This window comes from Triturus cristatus, chromosome 11 (assembly GCF_964204655.1).
Source record: "Triturus cristatus chromosome 11, aTriCri1.1, whole genome shotgun sequence".
Taxonomy (NCBI): domain Eukaryota; kingdom Metazoa; phylum Chordata; class Amphibia; order Caudata; family Salamandridae; genus Triturus; species Triturus cristatus.
The window spans coordinates 1,172,159,328-1,172,182,785 of record NC_140594.1 but is presented as its reverse complement, the minus strand read 5'-3'; the positions used below and the strand labels follow the sequence as shown (position 1 = coordinate 1,172,182,785).

The 23,458-nt window shown below is 45.6% G+C and overlaps 1 protein-coding gene across 3 annotated transcripts in view; it reads left to right on the top strand.

Annotated features, from left to right (window-relative positions):
• IL1RAP (interleukin 1 receptor accessory protein) overlaps window positions 1-23,458 on the top strand; it is a 388,648-nt gene that overhangs the window by 309,329 nt on the left and 55,861 nt on the right. For all 3 annotated transcript variants that reach the window (XM_085635879.1, XM_085635881.1, XM_085635880.1), the window contains exons 8-10: window positions 6,939-7,087; window positions 16,629-16,778; window positions 22,322-22,465. In XM_085635879.1, coding sequence (XP_085492005.1) covers window positions 6,939-7,087; window positions 16,629-16,778; window positions 22,322-22,465 — 443 coding nt within the window. The remainder of the gene's footprint in view (window positions 1-6,938; window positions 7,088-16,628; window positions 16,779-22,321; window positions 22,466-23,458) is intronic.

The following is a 23,458-nucleotide window of genomic DNA, read 5'->3' as shown; positions in this document are numbered from 1 at the left end:
GGTTAAATAGCCTTTACCTTTAGTTTGTTACCAATACTTGGGTGATGGTACGTCTACTGATCTATATTTCCCTCTCATTCCTCCTTGTAGTTGTGCAAACAGTGACTGAAGCCAAGAGCGGATAAAGCAGTCTTGAGTCAGTGCAGTCTACCCCCTCGGAGTTACTTCATGTACTTCAAATATACTGTTTCAAGAGCTCCTTCCATATAATTGGTTATGGGACTGGGCAAGAGAGGGTTTGCAAAATGTTCCCTTATTGAGAGTGGAAATTTGATATCCGGGGAAGCAGCACCCAGTAGTCTCATTCCCTGAAAGTGAGGGGCTGTACATTTGATTGATATTAAAAAGGATAAAACGAGGTCCACTATTCATGCATTTGGAAAGAAGACAGAAGGGTATCTGGCTAAAAGGCTGCAAGTTGGGAGAGGTTTGGGTCAGGGAAGAAAGGAAGCGAAGAAAAGGCAAGTGGAAGCCGCAAAGGTTGTGTGAAAAGGAGAAGACCGTACTCTGCAGGAAGACGAGCACAGTAATGAAAGTGTGATAGTACTAGGGCAAGTGGCATCTGGGTGGAATGGCGGCAGATGGATGGGTGGGCAGCAAAGAGTATTCTGGACGACTGCGTTGTAAAAAAACAAAAGAGCAGACATACTGAGGTTAACTTTAGGAAGACTTATGAAGGAGGCATATGGGACATATAGCGGAGGCATCTTGGACGTAGGGTGGAGGCGTATGAACAAATCAAATGTGCCTAGAGTGTGGAAGGGATATGAAATGTTGAATGAGGCCACAAGAGAAGACACGTCTATTCCAAACACGAACAGTTCCAGCAATAATTTTCAGATTGCCACAAACTTTGCCGCTGATGCAAAAAAGAAAACTGCAAAAGTATAATCGGATGACACCAAAAGTTAAGTTTGATTCTGATGACCATATATCCTTGGGATTGCAAACTGAGATTCTAGAACACGAAGTTCTAGAAGCGTAGTATTGGCACTTTGTATGTTAAAGAAAATATGGCGGCGTTTGTGCGAAGTGGTCTGAGAGGTACTTGAACTTCACAAAATAGAAATAGCCAGGAAAGACCTTCACCTCAAGCTCCTAGGAGCCTGCGGTTGTACCGAAGAGATTGTCGTCCTAGACCGGCAAAGTGTGATGGTAGTTTGTCAGTGGTTCTTATGATCTTGGGTGATAGTTTTGGCCAAGAGGGTGAACCTAGATCTGTATCTCCTGGAGGTCCCACCTCTAGTCTCTTAGCTGTGGGAGTGGATAGTTTTGCATGATTCTACTCTTTAAAAAAATATATATATAAATCTGCCTCTTTTATTCATTAGTTTCCTCTCCCTTTGTGTGGTGGTGGTAGGGGGCGAGAAGCACTCTGCTGACCTACAATGCATGTCCTTTAGCTGTCATTCCAGATTCCACAGCTTTCTCATGTGTTTACTTCAGTGGTAGTCTGGATGGGACGGTAGGAAAAATAAGGTTTAAAATATTGACCAATCAGATTGCCCTTACCTGCACTGTGTCCCCTGTCCACCCCAACTATTTGGATTGTGTGGAGGGACATGAATAGTGCTACAGGAAGCGATTCACGACTTCCGGGTAGGCTACCAATCAGCTGCTCAGCAACTGACTACTCCCCCTTCTTAAATGTAGATGCCTCTCGCGACGCGCAGTTGGCGGGCCGCTGGCGCGCCCAAAGCAAGCCCGTCGACAGCCGGAAGGGGCCTAGGGCCAGATCCCCTGCCGGCACCTATACTGGTCACATAACCTATGCCTGCAAATCCCTTTTAGCCCTCTGGCCTATCCCCAACCCTCACTGTCCACCTTTCTTCCCTGGCACAGTTCCTTCTAACTGCCCCTGCTGTGGATTTACTCTCCCATCGTGCCCCAATCTGAAATCTACCTGCCACAACTATATCTCACCGTCGATTACGACTAATAAGAAAAATGAACCTCATACTCAATTTACTTTTTATAGCCTCAATTGTCGATCCCTCCCAAAACATAAGGGAGATATTCTTGATCTTCTTACCGACTCTCAACCTGATGCCATCTTTCTAACGGAGACCTGGCTCTGAGAGATCCGGACCCTATATTGCATATACGCTTCCCCCTAACTACACATCTCGGGAGGAGCCGCGCAGACTGATATGGTGGTGGCATAGCAATAATTTTTAAAACCGCCTATAAAATGGGAAGATCTGGATTTTAAGGACTGTGAAGCCGGTCTGTTTAAACTTTTGCTATCCCCTAACTTCACTCTTTCTGGGGCCCTAATTTACTGGCCCCCTGGACCTGCTGGACCCTGGGCAGTTGCACTCCCAGCCCTCATTGCCCCCTTATTATTAGAGGCCACCAATTTTATGATTTTAGGTGACCTGAATCTACATTTTAATGAAGATTCCTGCATTACCAGCTCCACTCTCTCAGCTGACTTGGCTATAAATGTTTTCCTCCATAACTCAGGCCCCACTCATAAGGCAGGACATTTATTGGATCCAATTTTCTCCAACCTTACTACCATCTCTTGTAAACAAGCTATCCCCATTTCCTGGACCGACCACTTTCTTGTTGAATTTAAGATTACACATAAACTGTGCCTGAAGCATTTAGCTTCTCTCGCCAATCCTAGAAATTGGAGAAACTGGAAAAACCTAGACATTAACAGCTTGAACCTGTTTTTGAACAATACCATGCCTAGAACTCCGATAGCTAACTTAGATGACGATAAGGTCACCCACAATTGGCTTACCTCTGCCATTGATGCATGCCTTCCTTTGTCCAATAAAACAAAACTGGGCCACCATCGCCCTCCAGCTCCATGGTTCTCAGAAAAACTTAAACTAGAAAAACTAAAGGTAAAAATTTAGACAGACGCTGGCGGAAAAATTATGCGCCAGCAAAAAAATCCTCGTACAAACTAGCTTTGAACAACTATCACTTAATGTGTAATGCTGCTCGGGCTGAGCACGCTAACCATATTATTTTATAATCACAAAATTGCCCCAAAGTGCTGTTTAAAGTAGTGAAGGAACTTTCTGGTGACGCCTGTCAACCCGAGCCTCCGGGTCTTGACTCCAAACAGTGCAATGATCTGGCGACATTTTTTGTGGATAAAATTGATAAAATCTACTCTGAATTTCACAAACATTCTACTACCACTTTAAAACTACAACCTAATTATTCTACATCACCTTGTACCTCACAGGAAGTAGCCCAAGTCAGTAGCAACAGTCTCCTGAATGAATGGACTCCCCTGGACATTCTCTCCTTCCATAACATTCTTACGAGCATCAAGTCTGGCTCCCCTCAGGACCCGATTTCCCCCCCCCCCCTACTGTGCTTCAAAAACTAGACCTCCCCATACTCTCCTCTATCATGGAGCTCCTTAACACATCACTCCAGGAAGCTAGGGTTCCTGCAGCCTGGAAACATGCGATGGTCCTCCCCCTACTAAAAAAAAAAAGCCAACTCTGACCCTGAGGTCCTCTCTAATTTCCACCCTATTTCCCTGCTTCCCGTCTTCTTGAAGATCTTCGAAAAGCACATCAACCTCCAAATGACCAAGTTTGTTGAGGCTCAAAATATCTTACATCCTTCTCAATTGGGCTTTAGAGCCGGCTTTTCCACAGAATCGATACTATTGGGAGTTACCGAAATTATTCATCAACTAGTAGACAAAGGAGAGACGGTGGCCCTTATCCTATTGGATTTAAGTGCAGTATTTGATACAGTTTCCCACTCCTCACTCCTAAAGATTCTCGATACTAAGGGCATCGGCGGTAAGGCACTCATGTGGCTGTCCAGGTTTCTATCAAACAGGACGTTTCAGGTCTTCTCCTCTACTGCTAATTCCCGGACTCGGGTGTCCTCGTATGGAGTCCCCTAGGGCTCCATTCTCAGTCCATTCCTCTTTAACATCTATGTAAGCCCTCTGGCTACGATAGCAGAGCAAGCAGGTCTAACTATTTACTCCTACGCTGATGACACCCAGCTTATCTTCTCGCTTTCCTCCAAGGAAACTTTAAAGTCACCCTCCAACCAGGGTTATTAAAGATAGCAGACTGGATGCACGCAAATAAACTTAAGCTAAATGGAGGAAAAACTGAACTCCTCATCTTCGGTAACAAAAAATCTCTTTGGGGCCCCCAACATTGGCCTCCACAGATGGGTGATCTTCCCCTCCCATCACAATCGGCGCGCAACCTTGGCGTCCTTATTGACGATCAACTGTCGATGAAGCAGCAAGTGATTAAAGTTGCTTCAACTTGCTTTGCTATTCTAAAGTGGCTTCAGAAAATCCTGTAGATGCTTTTCTTTGCCACTCAACTGTCATCCAGGCCTTGGTGGTATCCAGATCGGACTACGGTAACGTGCTCTATCTGGGTGCCGGCAAGCAAGTGCTCCGCAGACTTCAGGTGGTCCAGAATTCCACTGCAAGACTGCACTGCCAACTTCCCAGAACGGCTCTCACTTCTGGTGCACTCCGTGAACATCACTGGCTGAGAATTGATAATCGCCTCAAATTCAAAGCCCTCTGCTATATGCATAGAATAAACATGGGCTCATCTCCCCACTATCTAAGTGCCTTGGTCCAACACTATCGCCCTTCAAGCTGATTTCGATCCTCGAATAAATTAAAATTTCAGGTGCCCAGAATCAAACGAGCCAGAATGTGAGGACGCTCTTTTGCCTTTTTAGCTCCCTCCTTATGGAACTCCCTATGTGCCTACGTCATGAAAAGCACTATCTCAAATTTCGCAAAGATCTGAAAACATGGCTTTTTAATCAGTAAAACCTGTGAATCCTCCTGCTTGCCCTTGCCTCGCATTGTCCCCAGGAGCCTGTGGGTTCTAATTAAATAGTACCTGGTCGGCAGAAGCCCTACCTGAATTTAACATACAGTGTTCGCCTAAGTTCAGGGTATATCGAGTCCAGCTGCCTAGTGCAAAGAGCCACCAGTGTGGTTAAAATTACGTATAGTAGATCCTGAGCTCATTGTGAGGCGCTTCCTCGCTTGCATGCATTTGTGATATCTGTATTTATCGGTTCTGCAGTATCCTGCCTTACTCTGCTGAGATCGAACCACAAAGACTCCATCTGCAGTTCGCTTAAAACATTCTGTACATGGGTGACCATGTGCTCCCCCACAAATGCCACTAGAGGTAGCTTCATCCAGAGTTCTTAAATATATTGCTGCCTTGGAGTTTATCTGCCTGACCTAGTCTGCCTGACTGGCCTCAGGGCTGCTGTTTCCAATGTTGGGGTAAAGCTGAGCTCTGCATAAAGTGTCCGTAAGGGAGTGCCTGGCCTCAGCAAGGCTCTTAAGAAGTTGTTTTTGGCCCCTTGCTATGGTCGTACATCCGCGTAGTACCGGAGCTCCGCCCCGTAAAGTGCTGCCGTCATTGCCCTTTGTATATTTGTAAGATACCACTAATGATTCTGAGACCTGCCTTATAACTGAACTTCTAAACTGCCCGGCTGTTTGTCTCAGAACTGGGGTTGCCTTTTGAATGAGACTACCCCAGTGCAAGTTCTCGGACAACCGGACCGCAAAGTAATCAAACTGCTTAACGGTTTCCAAGAGCACGCCATCAATCGTAGGCTTCCACTTAAAGCTGGAGGACGGCCTCAATACCATACTCTTTGTTTTCCTGCCATTAATGGTCCGCGTTCTTGACCCAGTATTCCTCAAAGAGCTTTAGGAGCCTGTGGGTGGCGTTTTCTGTGTGCGCCAGCAATATTGCATCATCCGCGACTAATAGTATCGGAACCCTCCTTCCAGCTATTGTGGATTACTAGAGGTTTCTCCACCAAGTAGTCTGCTACATCATTTAAAAAGAGGCTGAAAAGTTGGGGCGCCAGCACACAGCCTTGCCGGGCACCCTATTGTACTGGAAAGGGTTCTTTACACTCACACCCGGACCGTACCAAACTCTGACCGTGTTGCTAGAGTGTAGAGCCTTTATAGCCATTACCAGAGTAGTGTCAACTCCTATATCTACCAGGGATCTCCACAGCTTCTCTGTCAACTGGGCCAAAAGCTGCTGTCAGGTCTACAAATACTAAGTACAGTGAAGACTTTCTAACAACTGTAAATTTGTGTGAGATCACGTATAGTCGAAGGAAGAGCCCGAGCGATGGTCCCTCTTCGTAAAAGAAAGCCAGCTTGCACTTCTGTCATAAAGTTGTGGGAGTCTACCCAGCTCTGTAGGCATTTGAGCAGAACTTTCCCAAGAACTTTTCCTGCCCCATCCAGAAAGATTAGGCATTAATTAGAGTGACAGCCACGATCACCCTTCTTGTAGATTGGTACTATAATGGCTGAATGCCAGGAGGAAGGAGCGGCGTTGCCACCAAACCCTGAGTGTTCTCACTTTGGTGAGAACACAGGCCCACAGATGAGGCTCCTCACAGTAAATCTATTTTGGCACAAGGTCTGGACCTGGCGCCTTAGGTTTCTTCATCGCACTCGGTGCTCTTTCCACCTCCGGTACTAAGATGTCGATTGCATAAGGCCCCGTGCACCGACTGGGTGCCAGACGGGCCTGGGGGATTCAGTGGCAGCTGCTATGGAACAGAAGTGGTGGGGCAGGAGGGGAAAGATCCCTTAACTGCCACTTGCCGCCGCCTCTCTTCCGCCCTCTTCTGTTCCTGTCGACTTGCCGCAGCACACAGGATCCCAGACTGCCCTAAGCCAATGCCGACTCTGCTGTCATGATGGTAAAAGTATTGTCAGCATGACAGCAGCGTTGGGATTGGTCTGAGCGGCCTGGTTTGCCGCTCAGATAGTGCCTGGGAGTCTGGGACCGTTCTCCAGTGAAGTTTTCAAGCATCCCTGTGTCTTGAAGCCTCACTGCGCAATTAGCAGTTTGAAGCATCCCTGTGCAGGAACGTATAGTTTTTCTCCCTAACCGGTTCCTTTTTCTTGCCCTCAGAGTTGACGAGGAGGACCTGGGAGTCAAGACCATCCTAAGCGTGCTGACCGTCAAAGACGTCACGGCGGAGGACTTGAAACGCAACTACACCTGCTTTGCCAAAAATGACAAAGGACAAGTCTCCAGTCAAATCCCAGTGAAACTTAAAGGTAAGGAACGAATGGCAGGAAATGCTGGGAAATAAAGGCGAGTTATATCAATGGAAACAACGGCTCTTGCGAACAATGTATCAATGATTAATAAGAACAAAGTGAAATAGCGTTCAATCACCGGAATTAGGATGTTGTAGGAAAAACCTACTTCAGGAACCAGAGCCTGTCTTCACAAAATAGTATTGTATTTATCAAAGGTGAAATATCAACAGTGCTCAGTGTGGAAAAAATAGAAGCCACATATATGTAGTGACCTTTTCTGATAAATAACTAGGCTTCCTAATACATGAAAGCAACCTTGTAACAATATGTATAAAGCAGCCTTTACATTATTTTGGGGAAAAAAAGCTGATACAGGTTTGTTTATAATGTAAGCCGACGACTGCAAGCTATGCAAGAAAGCAATAGGAGTAATGTATGGATAATGTCATTTTATGTAGGTTGTGGTTCCATCTTTTCTCGTCCACTTTTAGGTTCAAAGACCTATGCATCATAGACAGAAGGGCTAATCCCTATAAGGTATCCTTCAAAAGCTCTGCTCTGTAAATTGTAACCGAGCCAGAACCGAATGGCTACTTCTGGAGCACGTGCCTGCGCTGCCGATGGTCGGACCCTTCCTACATCTTCCTTTCCTTGGCTTTAGACTCCTAAAGGGTGAATCTTTGATGCCAAAGGTCATTTCTTCATTAGGTCAACGCTTTGAGTAGGACATAAATGTTCCAATCTCTCTCCCCTCCAGTTGGTAGACCAAGGACTGCAGCACTATGTAGCCCATTGTTTGGGAACTGGGAGCTGTTTGAAACTGTGCAGAAGCTAAAGGGATGGCCAGCGCTGGTCTGGTCACGTGACGGAGGGAAGGCAACCTGCAGGCAAGAGGACAGAGCTGCAACCAGGGTAAATTGGTCAATATGTCCTCCATCGCTTGAAGGCCCCACAGCGGCCCGGAGGACTCTTCACAGCGACTTCCAAATAAGGGATAAAGAGGAGTTGCTGCTGTAGTGAGTTAATCCTCGGAGTCCAGTTCCACACTCTGCCCTATTTTAATATGTCTTATTCCCTTCTGTGCACGCAGTCGATGTCTGGTTTTTAGCCTTTACATTTGGGAAATTGTGCAGTAAAGTGAAGATTTGAGTTAAATTTAAAAACAGGAGAGGGGCCCGCTGAAAGTGATCCGAAGAGTGTTGGACTCGCGGGCACCTCATGCCGGCGGTGCAATATGGATCCGGCATTAACCACGCCCGGCTGCTGGAAGAGCAACAACTTTTTGAGAAGTTGACAGGCAGGGGTCACTCTGGTTCTTGGTACTTATTCATTTGAAAGGCTTCTTTTTTTTTTGGACTTTTTAGTGTTTGTCTCACGCCTGGGGTGTTGGGGCTCCATATAGTAAGCAGGTTTACTACTGGCTGTGTTGGGCTATTGACTGTCTTCTCTGTAATGTTACAGGCCCTGGATAGGTGGTCACCCTGGAGGGCCAGCCACAATACTGTGACCCTCCAAAATGCAGGTTCACGGCCTAAAAATAGTTTCTTAAAAAATTAGCAAAGGCATCTTGTCTTCTACTGTTGACCTGGCCGTGCTCCCCACTGTAGACATGGCAAACAAATGGCACCGTTCGCCCCCTTTTGACTGTTGTGAGCTGCGGCTGTGGTGCTCAGTAACCTGCTGCACTAGAAAGACCGGTACACCCAACCGTATTGTCCTACTGGCGTACTACTGTAGAAGGAAACATACGATATCTATTTGCGTATTATATTCCCGGCGTGAGAGGCACAAAAATCACACTTAAATTCATGGAAACACAACGGTGACTTATCCCGTACGGCAAAAGCCTTTTATAAAGTTCAATCTGAAGCTCTGTAGTAGGTTGGAAGAGGGAAAGCCCTCTCTGGCAAAGGTGATGCGGATGTTAGTCTCATGGATAGCCGCATCGAGGCCTCTATCCAAGCCCTAGCTCCAGAAAGGACTCTGCAGCACCGGACTAAACAGTCTTGCCCTTGGTACAACCATTCTCTCAAAAGAACCAAGCCAGAACGTAAACGTGAAGAGGCAATGGAGGGCGGCCTACTGCCCAATAGCAAAAGTAGAGTACAAAACAGCTCTAGGGAAATATCGTAAAGAAATTAAATTAGCAAAAAAACTATTTTGAGGATAACATTTTAAATGCAGGAAAACATTCCAGGGAAATCTTTTTAAATTGTTAAATCTTTCTCCTCTGTGGAAGTAGGTACCAACCATAAACTTCTTTCCCAGGAATGGTGTGAACAACTCGCCCTTTTCTTTCCTGAGAAAATGGCTACTGTCCAGGCTAGCCTTCCTCCACTGGGACTTGAAAGCAACACATTGGGCCACGGCACAGATGTGGATGCCCACAACGAAAAAATGATGATGTTTAGCCCAGATTGTGCTCCATCTGTCTCCATCACTAAAGCAAACGCCAGCTTTCTTAAATCCATTCCTCCGCTCCCCACGGAAGACTCATTTCTAGCATTGGGTTGCCTCAAATCAGGTTCTGCCTCGGATCCTGGTCCCACTTTTATTCTATCTCGCGGGGCAGATGCCATTAGCCCGCTACTGAATCAGCGGCTTAACACCTCCCTCTCTTCAACCACTGCCCAAAAAATGGAAACTGACAAAAATTGTACCGCTTCTAAAATACCAAAAAAAAAAAAAACACTCAGGCAGACCCCACTGATCTCTCTCCTTCTAGCTCTTTCGAAAGAGTTGGAGAAACATGTCAACCAGCCGCTATCTTCTCACCTAGAAAGCATTAACCTGCTACATGCTACTCAATTGGGACTTCGCCCCAATTACAGCACTGAGACCGGCATTGTTGGAGGTAGTCCATTCCATCCGGCTCAGCCTGGATGCTGGTGCTAGGGCACTACTGGTTTTGTTAGACCTATCAGCTGCGTTCAACACGATGTCTCACCATATCCTACTAGCCCATCTCAGCTCAGTGGGAATTAGAGGGCAGGACCGGAATTGGCTTGCATCCTTTTCTTGAGGAGAGGACAAGAGGTATGGTGCCACCCTTTGTCTGCCATCTTTAATAAACTGAGGGTAGGAGTGTCACAGGGCAAGGCTCTGAGCCCTACTCTAATGTATATCTCACTCCCTTGGCTACACTGGCTGAATAATTAGGAGCCAAAATCATGTCCTATGCAGATGACGCCCAACTGCTCTTCTCTTGGAAGAATAGCAAGTCATTCCCGGGTGATAAAATCCGCAACCGCTTCATGGCTGTGTTTAGGTGACTCTCCGTAATCAACTTAAATGTAATGCTGGGAAGACTAAGCTCCTCTTCTGTCTAGATGCTGAGGTATCTTCGCAGTCTTTCTGGCCATCAGATGACCCCCAGCCCTCCCTCCCCCTCTGACTCAATCTTTCAGTGAAAAACTTGGGCTTTAAATTTGATGGACAATTGCTGTTTAGCACCAGTCAATTAGGGGCTCGGTACATGTTTTGCCCTGCTTCGCTTACTGTGAAAGTTTCTGTATCTTTTGTCATTTACAGCTAGACAACAAGTGATCCAAGCCCTGATCACATCACGGTTCGACTATGGGAGCGGATTCTACATATGCATGCCCAAACACCTGATTGATAAGTTGCAGCTAGTCCAGAATGCAGCGGCTCGAACAATTTTCGGGCTACCCCGCAGCTCCAATGCCACAGAGTCTTCACTGGCTCCCGGAGAGAAAAAGTATCATCTTAACGATACTGTTTTGTACCTAATAAACTCTACACAGAACTGGCCCGGGGCTATCTACAAGCTAGAATAGAGTCCTATAACCTCCCAGAGAAACATGCGCTCTGTAAATCGTTGAATTCCCAAAGTTCCGCGGATTAGGAAGGCAAGGTCAGAGGCAGATCTTTCTCCTCCCTGAGCCCCTCTCTGTGGAACAAACGTCCGTTGACACTCGGATGCATCAAGGCTACACCTGTGTTTCGGAAAAGACTTAAGTCCTGGCTCTTTTCCAGTCCCTAAACCTTCCCCTCCCATTCCCGCTGATCGCTCTTTCTGCATTAGCGCCAGGACACTCCTTGGAGTAACCATCACGCCCAACAAATATTTTACATAGAGAGTGTCATAGAATTTGAATTTTCTTTTTATATTGATATATTATTGAAGTAATCTTCACCAAATCGCTGCTTAAGCGGTCTCCCCTCCCACGACGTTGGTGCCAGCCAGCGGTAGCAGCAGCCACTTTCTTTATCGTCAATTTTCTTAATCCACACCCAGTTGGTAAAAATCAAGAGGCGGCACACCAGAAAACGGCACAACAGATTTATTGTGCCCCAAAACTTTAAGGACAACGTGTTTCGGCGTTTGCCTTTGTCAAGTCACTTCCCATACTCCCATTTCCCAACGAAATAGACCAAATGGCTATATGGACATAAAGAAAATCCTACGAAGATCGCAAAAGTACAGCACGATATGTTTCAGACAATTTCATACATGCATGCACTATGTCAACCATAATAGAATCATTACAACAATTATAGCTTAATGATTCCAATAATTAATTCGATAAACTTTGGTGAATTTATCGTTCGTAACAATCAATTATATCCGGCCAAATCGTTAATGGACATAGAAGGATTACTGCCCATGACTATGTCTATCATGTTAACTACCCCGAGTATTTGTGTGATTCGCTTACGTCCTACTTTATCCATGTTATTGTTTACATAACATGTGCATCACACCTAATTCATGTGTTTTGATGCCTGTGTTGACGATTCAACGCCACCTTGTTTACACAATAATGCGCAACGTGTACACAAAAATCATCTCTGCATGTTTACATCATTGGTCAGGGCATTAATGTAACCTCTACATGCTTCCGCCAACTGTGTTTTATACGGCAAGATAGGGGGCCTTATACTGTTCACTAACATGTCATTTCCCTTATAGCTACCAGATATTTGTCTCATGGTCTACTAATACTAAAGGAAGTATCGATCGAGGATGCAAAGTGTGCTGTATGTGAATGGGATTTAGTCCGTGAATGAGTGTGTCCAAACACCTGTGTTTTAGTGATAAGATAAGGAAGCATGGGAAGTGACTTGACAAAGGCAAACGCCGAAACGCGTCATCCTTAAACTTTTGGTGCACAATAAATCTGCTTTGCCGTTTCCTGGTGTGCCGCCTCTTGACTTTTACCATCTGGGTGTGGATTAAGAAAATTGACGATATTATTGAAGTAGTACATGTAAAATCCTTCACAAAGGTTCTTTTTCATGGTTGCTCCAAAAGAAAGTGCATAAGAAAGAGTTTGAAGAAGTGCTCAAGTGTGAGGTGACTAGCGAAATCGCTATGACCAGCTTTCCTTAATGAGGTGAGCCGTTGTAGGCATTTAGTGCTTTTTTTAGTTTGACAGTAAGACTTTTTCCACTAATACAGTGTCATTTTATTAACTCATGACTTTAAACCGTCGTTCGAGTACTCACGTTTTCGTGAGCATTGGGCCAAGATAGGAGGTTGTATCTGATAGGAACCCCTACAGTGCGGCTACACCATTATAGGTCGGTGTTTTAAATATTTTGCTTGGCGTATTATGAGAGCACTTTTTTCAGAATACCAATCCCTCAATAATTGGGTTTTATTTTGGGTTACCCTATTTCTTTTGCTTCACAGTCCTGAGGAAGACCTGCATGCAACGGCTGAATTCGCCTCACGCAGTATCTGGTCGAAACGTCAACACTTCTATTTCTAACCTGGATTGAATATACATGTCCTAAAGAAGGCTGAGTTAGGATTTGGACGCCACTTTCTCTTGAATAGGAACATGTGCCATTGCGCAGAAAGATTGGTTTCTTTCGAACAGGCTTATCTCACTTTGGCTGACTAAGTTTCAGGAGTCATTGGTGAAAAATATCAAAGTATATTCCGTAAATCATATCTATTTCTTCTTTCCTTGATCATCTCACTTGAGCGCTCCTCTAAACACTTTCTTATGCACTTTCTTTTGGAACAACCGTGAAAAAGAACCTTTGTGAAGGATTTTACATGCACTTCAATAAAATATCAATATAAAAAGAAAATTTAAATTCATTTTGTTGTTCCATGAATTTTAAGTGTTATCTGTTTTTTTTGTGTCTCTCTCGCGCCGTGAATACAATACGTAAATAGATATTGTATGTTTCTTTCAAAAATAGTATGCCAGTAGGACCATACTGTTGCGTGTACCGTACGTTACCCAGGTCTTGGGGTTTCTTGGTTTACCCCATTAGTTTATAATGCTCTAGACAGACTGGCAGACAACTGGACTCCTACTCAGCGAGTTGACCAGACTTAGAATCATGGACACTGAGAAGCAAAGGCAGTGGTCAGTCGTGATGAGCGAATGTAATACCCAACTAGCGTCCAGGGTAAGAAACCTTACCTATGAGCCAGCAGAAGACATCTTTCATGTCCTTGGGTGACCCATCTCACATCCTAGATTATCTCTTCCAAATGACTACTGCACCCTTGATAAGGGCGTGTAAGAAAACAATATGGTTTTTGGAAAATGTCAGACTCAAAACAAAATAAAAAAAGGAGCTCCGTAAGAAGTCACCTCCCGATCCATAAACCTCTTTTGCATCCATGACCATTTTGGGACAAGGTCTTCTGTGAGACTCATTCCTGATGCTTCTAATTCTTAGACAGAATTCTTGTATAAAGAAATTACTATTTCCTCCAGTTTCGCCAATGCAGAAAGTGTGCGACAACAGTAGTTGTAAAATTGTATCTTTAGGGGCCCCTGGAGCAAGATTGTCGTAATTAGAACAATCTTAGAGCATCAACACTTGGCACTGACACCTTGAAGATGTCAGTCAAAGAACTTTATTTGCAATGCTTCTTTGCATAAAAGAATATACAGCACAATCCATAAATATAATTCATTATAAAATTATCTAATAACATCACATTAATACCCTACAAATTAAAATTGATAAACACAAAACCTTCTTAATTCATTAACAACAGATTTGATCAATAGTGGACTACGTCTCCTAACGAATGAATCTAACATCCATAAGATTAAAATCAGTACCCAGTAGAATACACATTACCCCATTTAACTAAAAACAAAGTCCTCCCACGTCAATGCATCTGGGTTCAAGAATCCATATATATTTGTTCCGCTTTCATGAATCTGAAGTGCTTTTCTAGGTTTTACTACTACCCACAGATAAGAGGCCAGAACAAAACCAACCAATGGGTTCCCAAGCCGTTGGAAGCGAGGCCGTGCTTGAATATATTGTTTACAATTACTGCCACACAAATATGGTGTCTTTATTCTTGTTCTTTGTTGGAAATAAAACTAGCAAAAGGACTGCATTTGGTGAGCTGTCTGTTCAGAAATACCATCACATGGACATCAGGACACGTTTTTATGTGAATAAGTATTTGCCGAAAAGCCCAGCATAAGTGGTATAAAGTTCAGCCGACATCTAGTCCGGGTATATCGGTGCTGCAGGTTGTGAACAAAAGTCATATAATTTTGAGCAACACCCTTCAATGGCAGAGACCTATGATGGGCATGCACTCTAGATTTGTTTTTATTTGTCTCCCATCTAATGGCATCTGCGTTTTCTAGAAATCTCTGCTTCAATTTGGCTTTAGTAAAGGTAGAACAAGCTGATGGAAAGTCAAATAACTCCCTCAGGCTCACTTTTTCCAGTGTGGAACCTACATACCTCTGCCAGGGGATCTCCCTAGCATGATCTAATGTGAGGCAATCTCTTAATACTGCTTGATTATTTATTTTACATGTCTCTGAGAAGTTAATAGCATTATTAATAAACTAAAACGTGCTGACTGGCCCTCGGACCCTTAGGACTCAAACTGAGACCTGCCGGTCAGCCAAAATGCTAATCAATACAAGCCCCATGCTCCCTCGGCGTCTGGGGCTGACCCTGTCACTGTCCCACACTTACTAGGAATATGACTGCGGACCCAGAGCCTGACCTCTCCAGCCTTCCACTTCTCTCCAAAACCCTAGAAAAAGTGGTTACTGTGCAGTTCTCTGTATGGAAATGAGGAACCCCTTTGATGGCTTTCACTGGCTCTTCGGCTAAACAGATCTGCGGACCCCACCTCAGCGCCTTGAGACCCTCACGGATGAGTAGTGCGCTTACCAGTTCCCTGATGATTGATTGACTGGCTTGTGGTCATGCGTGGGTGCTAAAACCACACTGGTGAACAGTGATCCATTTTATTACTCCAAATTGTATCCAATGAGCACAGTTTGCCTTCTTGTCTCTAAACATTTCCAAGTGACCGAGGCGTCTGCCTTTTGCTGGGCCTTGTGAACACCAGTAGGACACACATCAAAACAATACTTCAGACATAACACTGCATTTCATATGGCTAGTTAAGAATTGGGCAACATAGTCTCCGTCGATGGCTGCCTCTTATAGCACGCTTGATGTGTCATAGCCTCCTGTCCTTCACCTCTGCTCCATCAACCTTGCAAGTGTAGCCCATACTGCGTAAACGCTGGCAAACTTTTAAGGTGTATCTCGACCACAACAGCTGGAAGGAACGTCTGTTTTTGTTTCTGATGTTTATTTCCTGTCTTACCACATGTATCCTAGGCTCTGGCCAAGCTGCAGTAAGTGACTGTGCCCACCATGGACCTTGTCCAGTAAACACTGACTTCCCCAGGCCACAGAAAAGGACTGCCAGTCTCTCACCTGGGTGAGCAGGTGTATTAGTTTAGAATAACACCGAAAGGAAAACCTTTCTGAAGGGGCCATCTCTAGGCCACCGCACCAGTCAAGCTATTGGCCATTGACTTTACAAGGGGTTGAGGTGAAGGAAAACACAAATCCACCAGCAAGTCACACAGATCAGAGACCGTGTGCAAACGATTGAGAGAGTCCTTGTACCAGCTCTCCTTCCTGTGACAAAGAGCTGCTGCTTGTTAAAGGTTGTGTATCAAGCCAAGCGGGGGAGGTAAACACCCCTACTTACATTGGCTTGTCTTGTGCCACAGGCGTTGCTGGTCCTGAAGCGAGACTGGTTCAGTCCAAGGTATCCGAACACCAGGTAAGTAGCTGACAGTGCAAGACCACAAAATATTGTGATGGGAGCACACCAGCAGATCTTTCCACCACAAAGAAACCCAATATCAAGGCACTGTGTCTTCTGTTTCCAAGTACAGCTGAATGCAGCCTTATTTGTTGGGCTAGACAAGTCAGACGCAGAGTATCTAAGGTTTGGCCCACCAAAGCGTAAGATGCTTCCAGGATCCAAGGACTTTCGATTAGACACAGCCTTCCCCCGCATCTTCTCTTTGCCTGGCTTTGAGCTTTTCTGGCTGTGCAGACCTCCACTCACTGTGTCCTGCCTTGCCTAGCTCTTCATAAACAGTGTTTTGACCCCCATATTATTTCCACCCTTGCATGCACTTCTCTTCTTTTGTCCACAGTGCCTTTTATGTGAGCAGAGGTTCTGCAGACTGATGTTTTACTGTGTTACAAATAGCTGCAATCGTGTCCATCTCGTATAAACGTACTTACACAAGTTGTCCGTCTTTGACTGCAGTGCAGCCTGCCAGGTACGTCACCGAGTTGGCCTGTGGACTTGGCGTGACCCTCTTCCTGGTGGTGGCCCTGATCGTGATCTACCACGTCTACTGGTTGGAGATGGTGCTCTTCTACCGGGCACACTTCGGAACCGATGAAACTGTTGGCGGTGAGTCACTTGAACCTACCAATGTGCAATGTTAGCCCTTGGGTCAACGAGTAATGTGCCAGCAAAACCCTACATATCTCTGCTCTATGCCACTTTGCTGCATTATATTTCATATACAGCTAATCTCTCTCTCGGCACATGATCTTAAGTTTACTTTCTATCAGACGTGTACATTGGCAGACCATCAGAGGCTTGCCCATTGGAAGAAACACATTTCAATCCAAACCTCAGTTTAGCCAATGGGGTGTGAGGGTAGCTTTCCTGTTAACAGTTTGGTACTTTTATTCCAGCCTTTTCAAAAGTGAAATTAAACTTCCAGGGTTAAATTTAACACTACAACCCCCGGATGAAGAAAACACTGGATGAGCTGCTCCACGCACTCGTGGGAGAACTTGATATTTGTGTAACTTTTCCAAACTATATAGAGAAGTTCTAGTACTGTCCTGTCTGTCAGAATTGTTTGTTTGCAGCATGTGTCCAAAGAGACCAAGAGGGATGCTGTGCACACTCCTCTCACCTAATGTTGAGCTTGAAATAGAAGTTGTTTTTCTTTTACCAAAAGATTCTTTCAAGTTGACTTTGGCTACCTCATCTGAATCCCACAATGCACTAGTGCACAAACCCTCTGATATTGTATTTCTCTGCCAATGAGCACAGACTCCATCTTCACAAACCAAAACTAGAAGCATTTGGACCTAGAACATCTGCAGATGAAAGGATGCACGTGGCTTGGAGCACAACCTAAGGAACTCCGAGCTCAGCAAAAACCGCCAAGTTAAACAACCAGGAGTAGATCCAATGAGTGACGCATTTGGGATGGGAGTGGAGGGGCAGAAGGGGAGGGGTGCGGTCATGACGAATACTCAGGTTAAGTTTTGCCTCTCTTGAAACAGCGAGTTTGCGTGGTTGGACCAGCACCATATCTGGAACCTCAGTTTACTTTGGGATTGCAACGAGACCTCCTATTTGTTATGTTACTCCTTTTGGTCCAAGAAACCCATCTGGTATCAATTGGGCAGGAGGTGGGCGCATTACTCCAAGATGAAGCCCCTGGACTCAAAGTTAGTCCCTGTCTGTAGTGGAATCTAAGGGCTTCAAATCTGAGGATCATATCAATCCAAATAACTGAGTAACATATCCACTACTCAAATTACTTGCATATTTCACTAAACTAATTCACCACTAGTCCATGATGGATTTCAGAGTAGCTTGCTACTCTCCTAAAAGCGAATCGACACCGCGTCAGAGGTGGTAAGCGCTATATAAATGCAATTACAACACAATAAGGGATGTCCATCCAGCACACCGGAGGAACCAAGGAAGCGGAACCCTATATCTAGAGTACCAGAAGACTCGACGCCGAAGAAGCTGTGTCTCCAGGGCCATGTTGAAGTCCAGAACAAGGATCAAACAGTGAGTCTCAGAGCTGGACACAGAGGACTGGTCACAATACCCCCAGCCTTGTAAATATGTAACACTGGAATCTGTCCTTGTGGGATCAATTTCATAAGGACCCTCAACTCCATGGAAGGGGCAACCATTCCGTGAATGAAAAACATCTCAGAAAAAGGCTAAGCAGCCCGTGCCGCCCACTTGATACCAAAAGGCACCATCATGTTTGGAGTGGAGAAAGCTTGAGGTCTCCAACGGTTGATAGAAGAGGCGCACGCCCTTCTCCAGAAAGGAGCTTCCAAATCGTGCCAATATGTCCACACGCACAAGGAGTGTACTCTTTTGATACCCTAATCCACAAAACAGACACAGCTTTGTGACCAGTCTTTCTTCAGTACACCAACAGTGTTTTTCCTGGTTTTGGCACATATACACTTACCTCTGGGTTTGTGTGAGGAACACAGTGTAAGGTGGAGTCTGTGCTAGGGCATTATGGGTGTCAGCGAAGGTACCACACATCACGTCAAAAAAGAAACTTGTCTTTGTTAAACATTGGAAGGCTCCCCGAGTCCAGCACTAGATGCTAGAAGTGAGCACAGCATGTGATTTGCGGCAATACAAGCTGCAAATTGAGTGTTACAAGTGAGCAATGATTTCCTTGCAGGTTTCCTTCTTTGCAGGTATGCTATGTATCCATGTTTTTCTAATGAAACCGGTCACGAACATTGAAATTTTACCCACACCGCAAAGGCGGTGGTAAGGCATTGATAAAAGAGAAGGGGTCCCCTGGGGCTCTTCCCTTTGGTCAATTAAAGTAAAATAAGAGTAAGCAGTGGTCCACCGAACCACGGGCTCCTTGTTATTGTGGCTATTAGGGGGTCGGTCCTTGGAAGATGGAGGTAGTGCCACAGATTTCCTCTTACCCATAATACATAGACATTCAGGAGCCAAGACGATCCCAGCAAATTCACAGAATAAATGTCCAGATGGGTGGCCCAGCTTTGTCCGGCCGCAGGCAGGCCCGCTCTTGCCCAGGTCCTGCAGCGTCCTTAAGTGCCCGCACGGCACAGTAATCTGCTTGTCCCGCCTCCTGGCGTGTGGGAACCTGGGAGTTAGAGTCCAACTGAGGCTGTATGCTTTCCTGACATCTTAGGAGTAGCGCTAATTTTTAGTCCTGCTTGAAACTGGCAATCTTTCCACGTTCCTCAGGCCCATGTGTAACTAGCTGCTCCAGACACTGGCTCCTCTTAAACGAACTAAAAAAAAGAAACATATCTTTTTAGCAGCAGGCTTGTTTTCCTGTTTCGTTTAAGGAAAATGGGGTGCATAAAAAAAAAAATACAGCCTAAAAAAAAATCAATCCCAAACATGGTCTGCTGACCCCAGCAAGCCACCATCCCTGGGATGACCGTGAATAGTAGTGGTTCGCAATTTGCAACATACCTCATTAATATTCTTAAGTTAGATCGAATCGCTACCTGCTACAATTTGGTTTTTTGCAAACTTACCAATTAGTACATAGGTTGTTTCACAAGCCCACCCCCATCCATCACATGGAATACCACCTCCTGCACTTGGGTTGATAGCTGCCATCTCAGCATCTGATATGACCATATGGATTGGCACCTACATACATATCTGGTAGGTTTTTCCTCCATGGTCTTGGAAACCTCAAGCTACTGTTCGTGTGGAAGACAGTCAGTGGGGCTGTCTTGATTTTTGGGAGGCTCTGTTTAATATCACAAACAACGTGCAGATGATTTGCCAAATACAGAAAAGGATGAGGGAAGAAGGTGTCTAATTAAAGGAATGAGGAAGTCATTTTGTGGTGAAGATAATAAATTGAACACAAATCGTACACGTCTTCCTCCATGAAACGTGATCTCTTCCCACCCTCAGACACCTCGTCAATCAATCAGTACTTGTAGAGTGCGGCTCATCACCCGTGAGGGTATCCAGGTGCTGGGTTGCCGGGTTTACTCAAGAAGCCAAGCCTTGAGTCTCTTCCTGAAGTCCGTCAGTGAGGGTGATGTTCGGAGGTGGAGAGAGAGGGCATTCCAGGACTTGGTGGTGGGGAAGAAGGAGCGGCCTCCGCTGTGGCTACGGCAGATGCGCTGTCTGTGTGAGGGCAAGGGAGGCGGAGTGAAAGTTTCTGGATGGAAGTTCATGTAGTGGTTCATGTATGCTGATCGTGGAGGGCTTTGTAGTCGTGTGTCGGTCTCCGATTCTGGTCAGGAATTCCCCTACAATGTTGATTCTCTGTTGCAGCCTTAACTAGGGCTTTATTAATGAAGGACTGCGGCTCCCCACGCGACCAAGACCTGGAATCCTCATCTAAAGACACCGAACCTGCCTGTGTTTGTGGAGAACAGGGGTGGCGGGGGACAAGGAGGGAGCAAGACTGGCACATAATGTGGCATCCCCTCTGCCCTTATGCTGACTTTTGGTACACTACCGTGAAGTGATGGCAACTTGTCTAGAACTCAGATCCTAAACACCCATGCACATCCCTGCCTTCAGTGAAGAAACCTCTAAGGCAACCTGCCAGCATTCCTTGGCAACCCCAGCTATCTGCGCACCCCTGCCTGACCCTGACGTCGCCCCTGCCTGACCCTGACGTCGCCCCTGCCTGACCCTGACGTCGCCCCTGCCTGACCCTGACGTCGCCCCTGCCTGACCCTGACGTCGCCCCTGCCTGACCCTGACGTCGCCCCTGCCTGACCCTGACGTCGCCCCTCCCTGACGTCGCCTCTGCCTGACCCAGTGTTGTGTGAGCTTAAACTCAGCATAACAAACCACTTTGGGACGAGTGCCTCGTGTAAACACAGGACAGTAAGCTTACAGCGGTCTTCATGTTGTCCATCCATGAGCAAAGCCATCTTCCAAAGATGTCAAATCATCTGCTGACGTAGAGACCATAAAACAGGAAGTGCTGTTGTATTCCCACCGTATTATTGAGGTCTGTGGGTGGAGCTATGCCAACAAAGGGGCATGAGGAAGTAGCGCCCTTTGAGCTGAAGCCAGGGGCTGTCATGGAGGCATCATGCCTCAATATAATCATGCATGTAATGAGGAGATGAGCTGTGGTGTGGATTCACTCTGGAAATCCAGACTTTAGTGCCATTGGTGCTTTTACAGGACGTGGTTGACCATTGGTCTTGAAATGTCTAGTGGTTTTTTTCTCGAATTTGCTTTGTAATTACAGGACGATTCCTAAATCATGTACAATGCTTATAGTCAGAAGGTCTTGGGCAATGGTTAAGTAAAAGCTGTTGATTGAATGAATGTTTCAAAACTACGGTCCACGTGTAACTATTTCTTGATTTCAACTTTATATGAACTGGGCTAATATGCGGAGTTCATCGCTGCAGAGACCTTTGAGTCTTGTGCAGAGGTAAGGTTTAGTATCTGCTTTGTTGGGTCTTGGGATAAAAGGTACTTGTTTGGTGAGCACAAGCTGGGGTACCATGAAGGTATCGCCCACCACTGACGCAGGTGCCTGGAGACAGATTGCAATGCAGGGGAGAGTCCTGTAAGAGGTGTAATGCATTGGCTTGAGTGAGTGTTGATGTGGCTTAGTCCTCGTTTTGCCCCTATAAAGCGATACGTTCAATAGTGCAGTAAGAGGCGGTAATGTAGCAGTGGTTCTGCAGAACTGTTAAAGCTTTTTGTGAATAAAGGGCACGGAAGATGCATAAAAGGAAAAATTGATTGAAAAACACGTCTGAGCATAATCCCTTTCAAGGTGAAATTGAAGCAGTGAGAGAGCAGCAGGTAATATCAGCAAATCTAACTGCCTGAAGATAAAATAAAACCTAAATATGTAACCTCACCTGACAAATCTATTATGTGCCTGTGCAGGGAAGTGACTGATGATTGAAGCAAAACCTTTTTGAGGTTATTTTTTCTTCCCATTATGTTTAGTTATGCCACAGTGGGTCTCACTTCTCTGCAGCTCACCAGACCTGGCTTTTATGTGCACCTGCACAAAACCTTTCAGGCCTCGGACCTGCATCGGCACATAAATGAGGGGCGCCAGCTTGGTTCTCCTGCCAGTGCACCCCACACTTTTGGCCCTAATAAACACAGATAGGAAAGATGAGGATTGGACTTGTAACGAAGAGTAACCCGTGTCTTGCTTTGACTGCTAGATGGGAAAGAGTATGATGTCTACGTGTCGTATGCAAGAAACGCAGAGGAAGAAGAATTTGTTTTGCTGACGCTGAGGGGGGTCCTGGAGAATGAATTTGGATACAAGCTCTGCATCTTCGACCGAGACAGCCTACCTGGTGGAAGTAAGTACGGATGGTGGTCTCCAGTCCTTTTGTGTACCTTGCGCTATCTCTCTGCCGCTTCTCTTGTTCTCTCTTTCTCTTTCTTTCTCTCTTTCTCGCTCTAATTTAGGCACGGACCAGTGAAACTAAGTGCTCTTGAGAGCTGTGTGGGAGACTTTGGCTCGGATGCCTCATCTTGCCTGTTCTTGTAGGCTGGGCTTCTAGCGCACTTCATTCTGCTGGTAGACATTACTGAATAGAAATGTAAACCTGTGGCATTCCTAAGATTGACTAACTTCTTATGAAGATCCCTGTAAGCAGCAGACTGGCCTGGAAACTTTTCCTTAGCAGTAGTTTATCAGTATCACTAGATGGCACCATTGAGCTTCAACCGTGACTCCACCTCCCGAATAGTTGTCACCGTAGCACGCTGGTATCCATTGTTGGTTGCCCATGTCTTATTTGTGTAGCCCAGAGGTCTCTTATTGCTCCGCCGATTAAATTCTTCAGCTTTTTGACATTGACTAGGACAAATGTCCTCTCCAACAATTTCAGTGTTTACGCCATGCAGTAGATGCTGCCAGAAAATGTCTTGGTTGAGTCCACATGACATGTGCCTAGTATGGTTGACCTCAGAACTTGACTCCACATCCTGTACAATTGGCCGACCATGCACGAATCAATGTCTTATGGCTTACTTGTCTAGATTCGTCCAGGGTGTCTCTTGTACCATCTGGGCCGCAAAGCCCTCAAGATGTCATCACCTGTTCATTCAGCCACCAACACTGTTCTTGGAGCAGATTCCTGCACCACCTTTAAGGCCCTCGAAGTTGGCTGACATTAGCAGAGTGGGAAAGGAAAAGGCCAAAGCTTGTTTTGATGACGGGCCTTTGACGGAGCCCCTTGCCTGGCCAGAGAAATTTGCAGAGGTGGAAGAACTGCTTGGGTCTAACCCGGAGGCCCACGACCTGTCTGATATAGATTGTGGTCGATCACTAGCATCTAAATAATAAA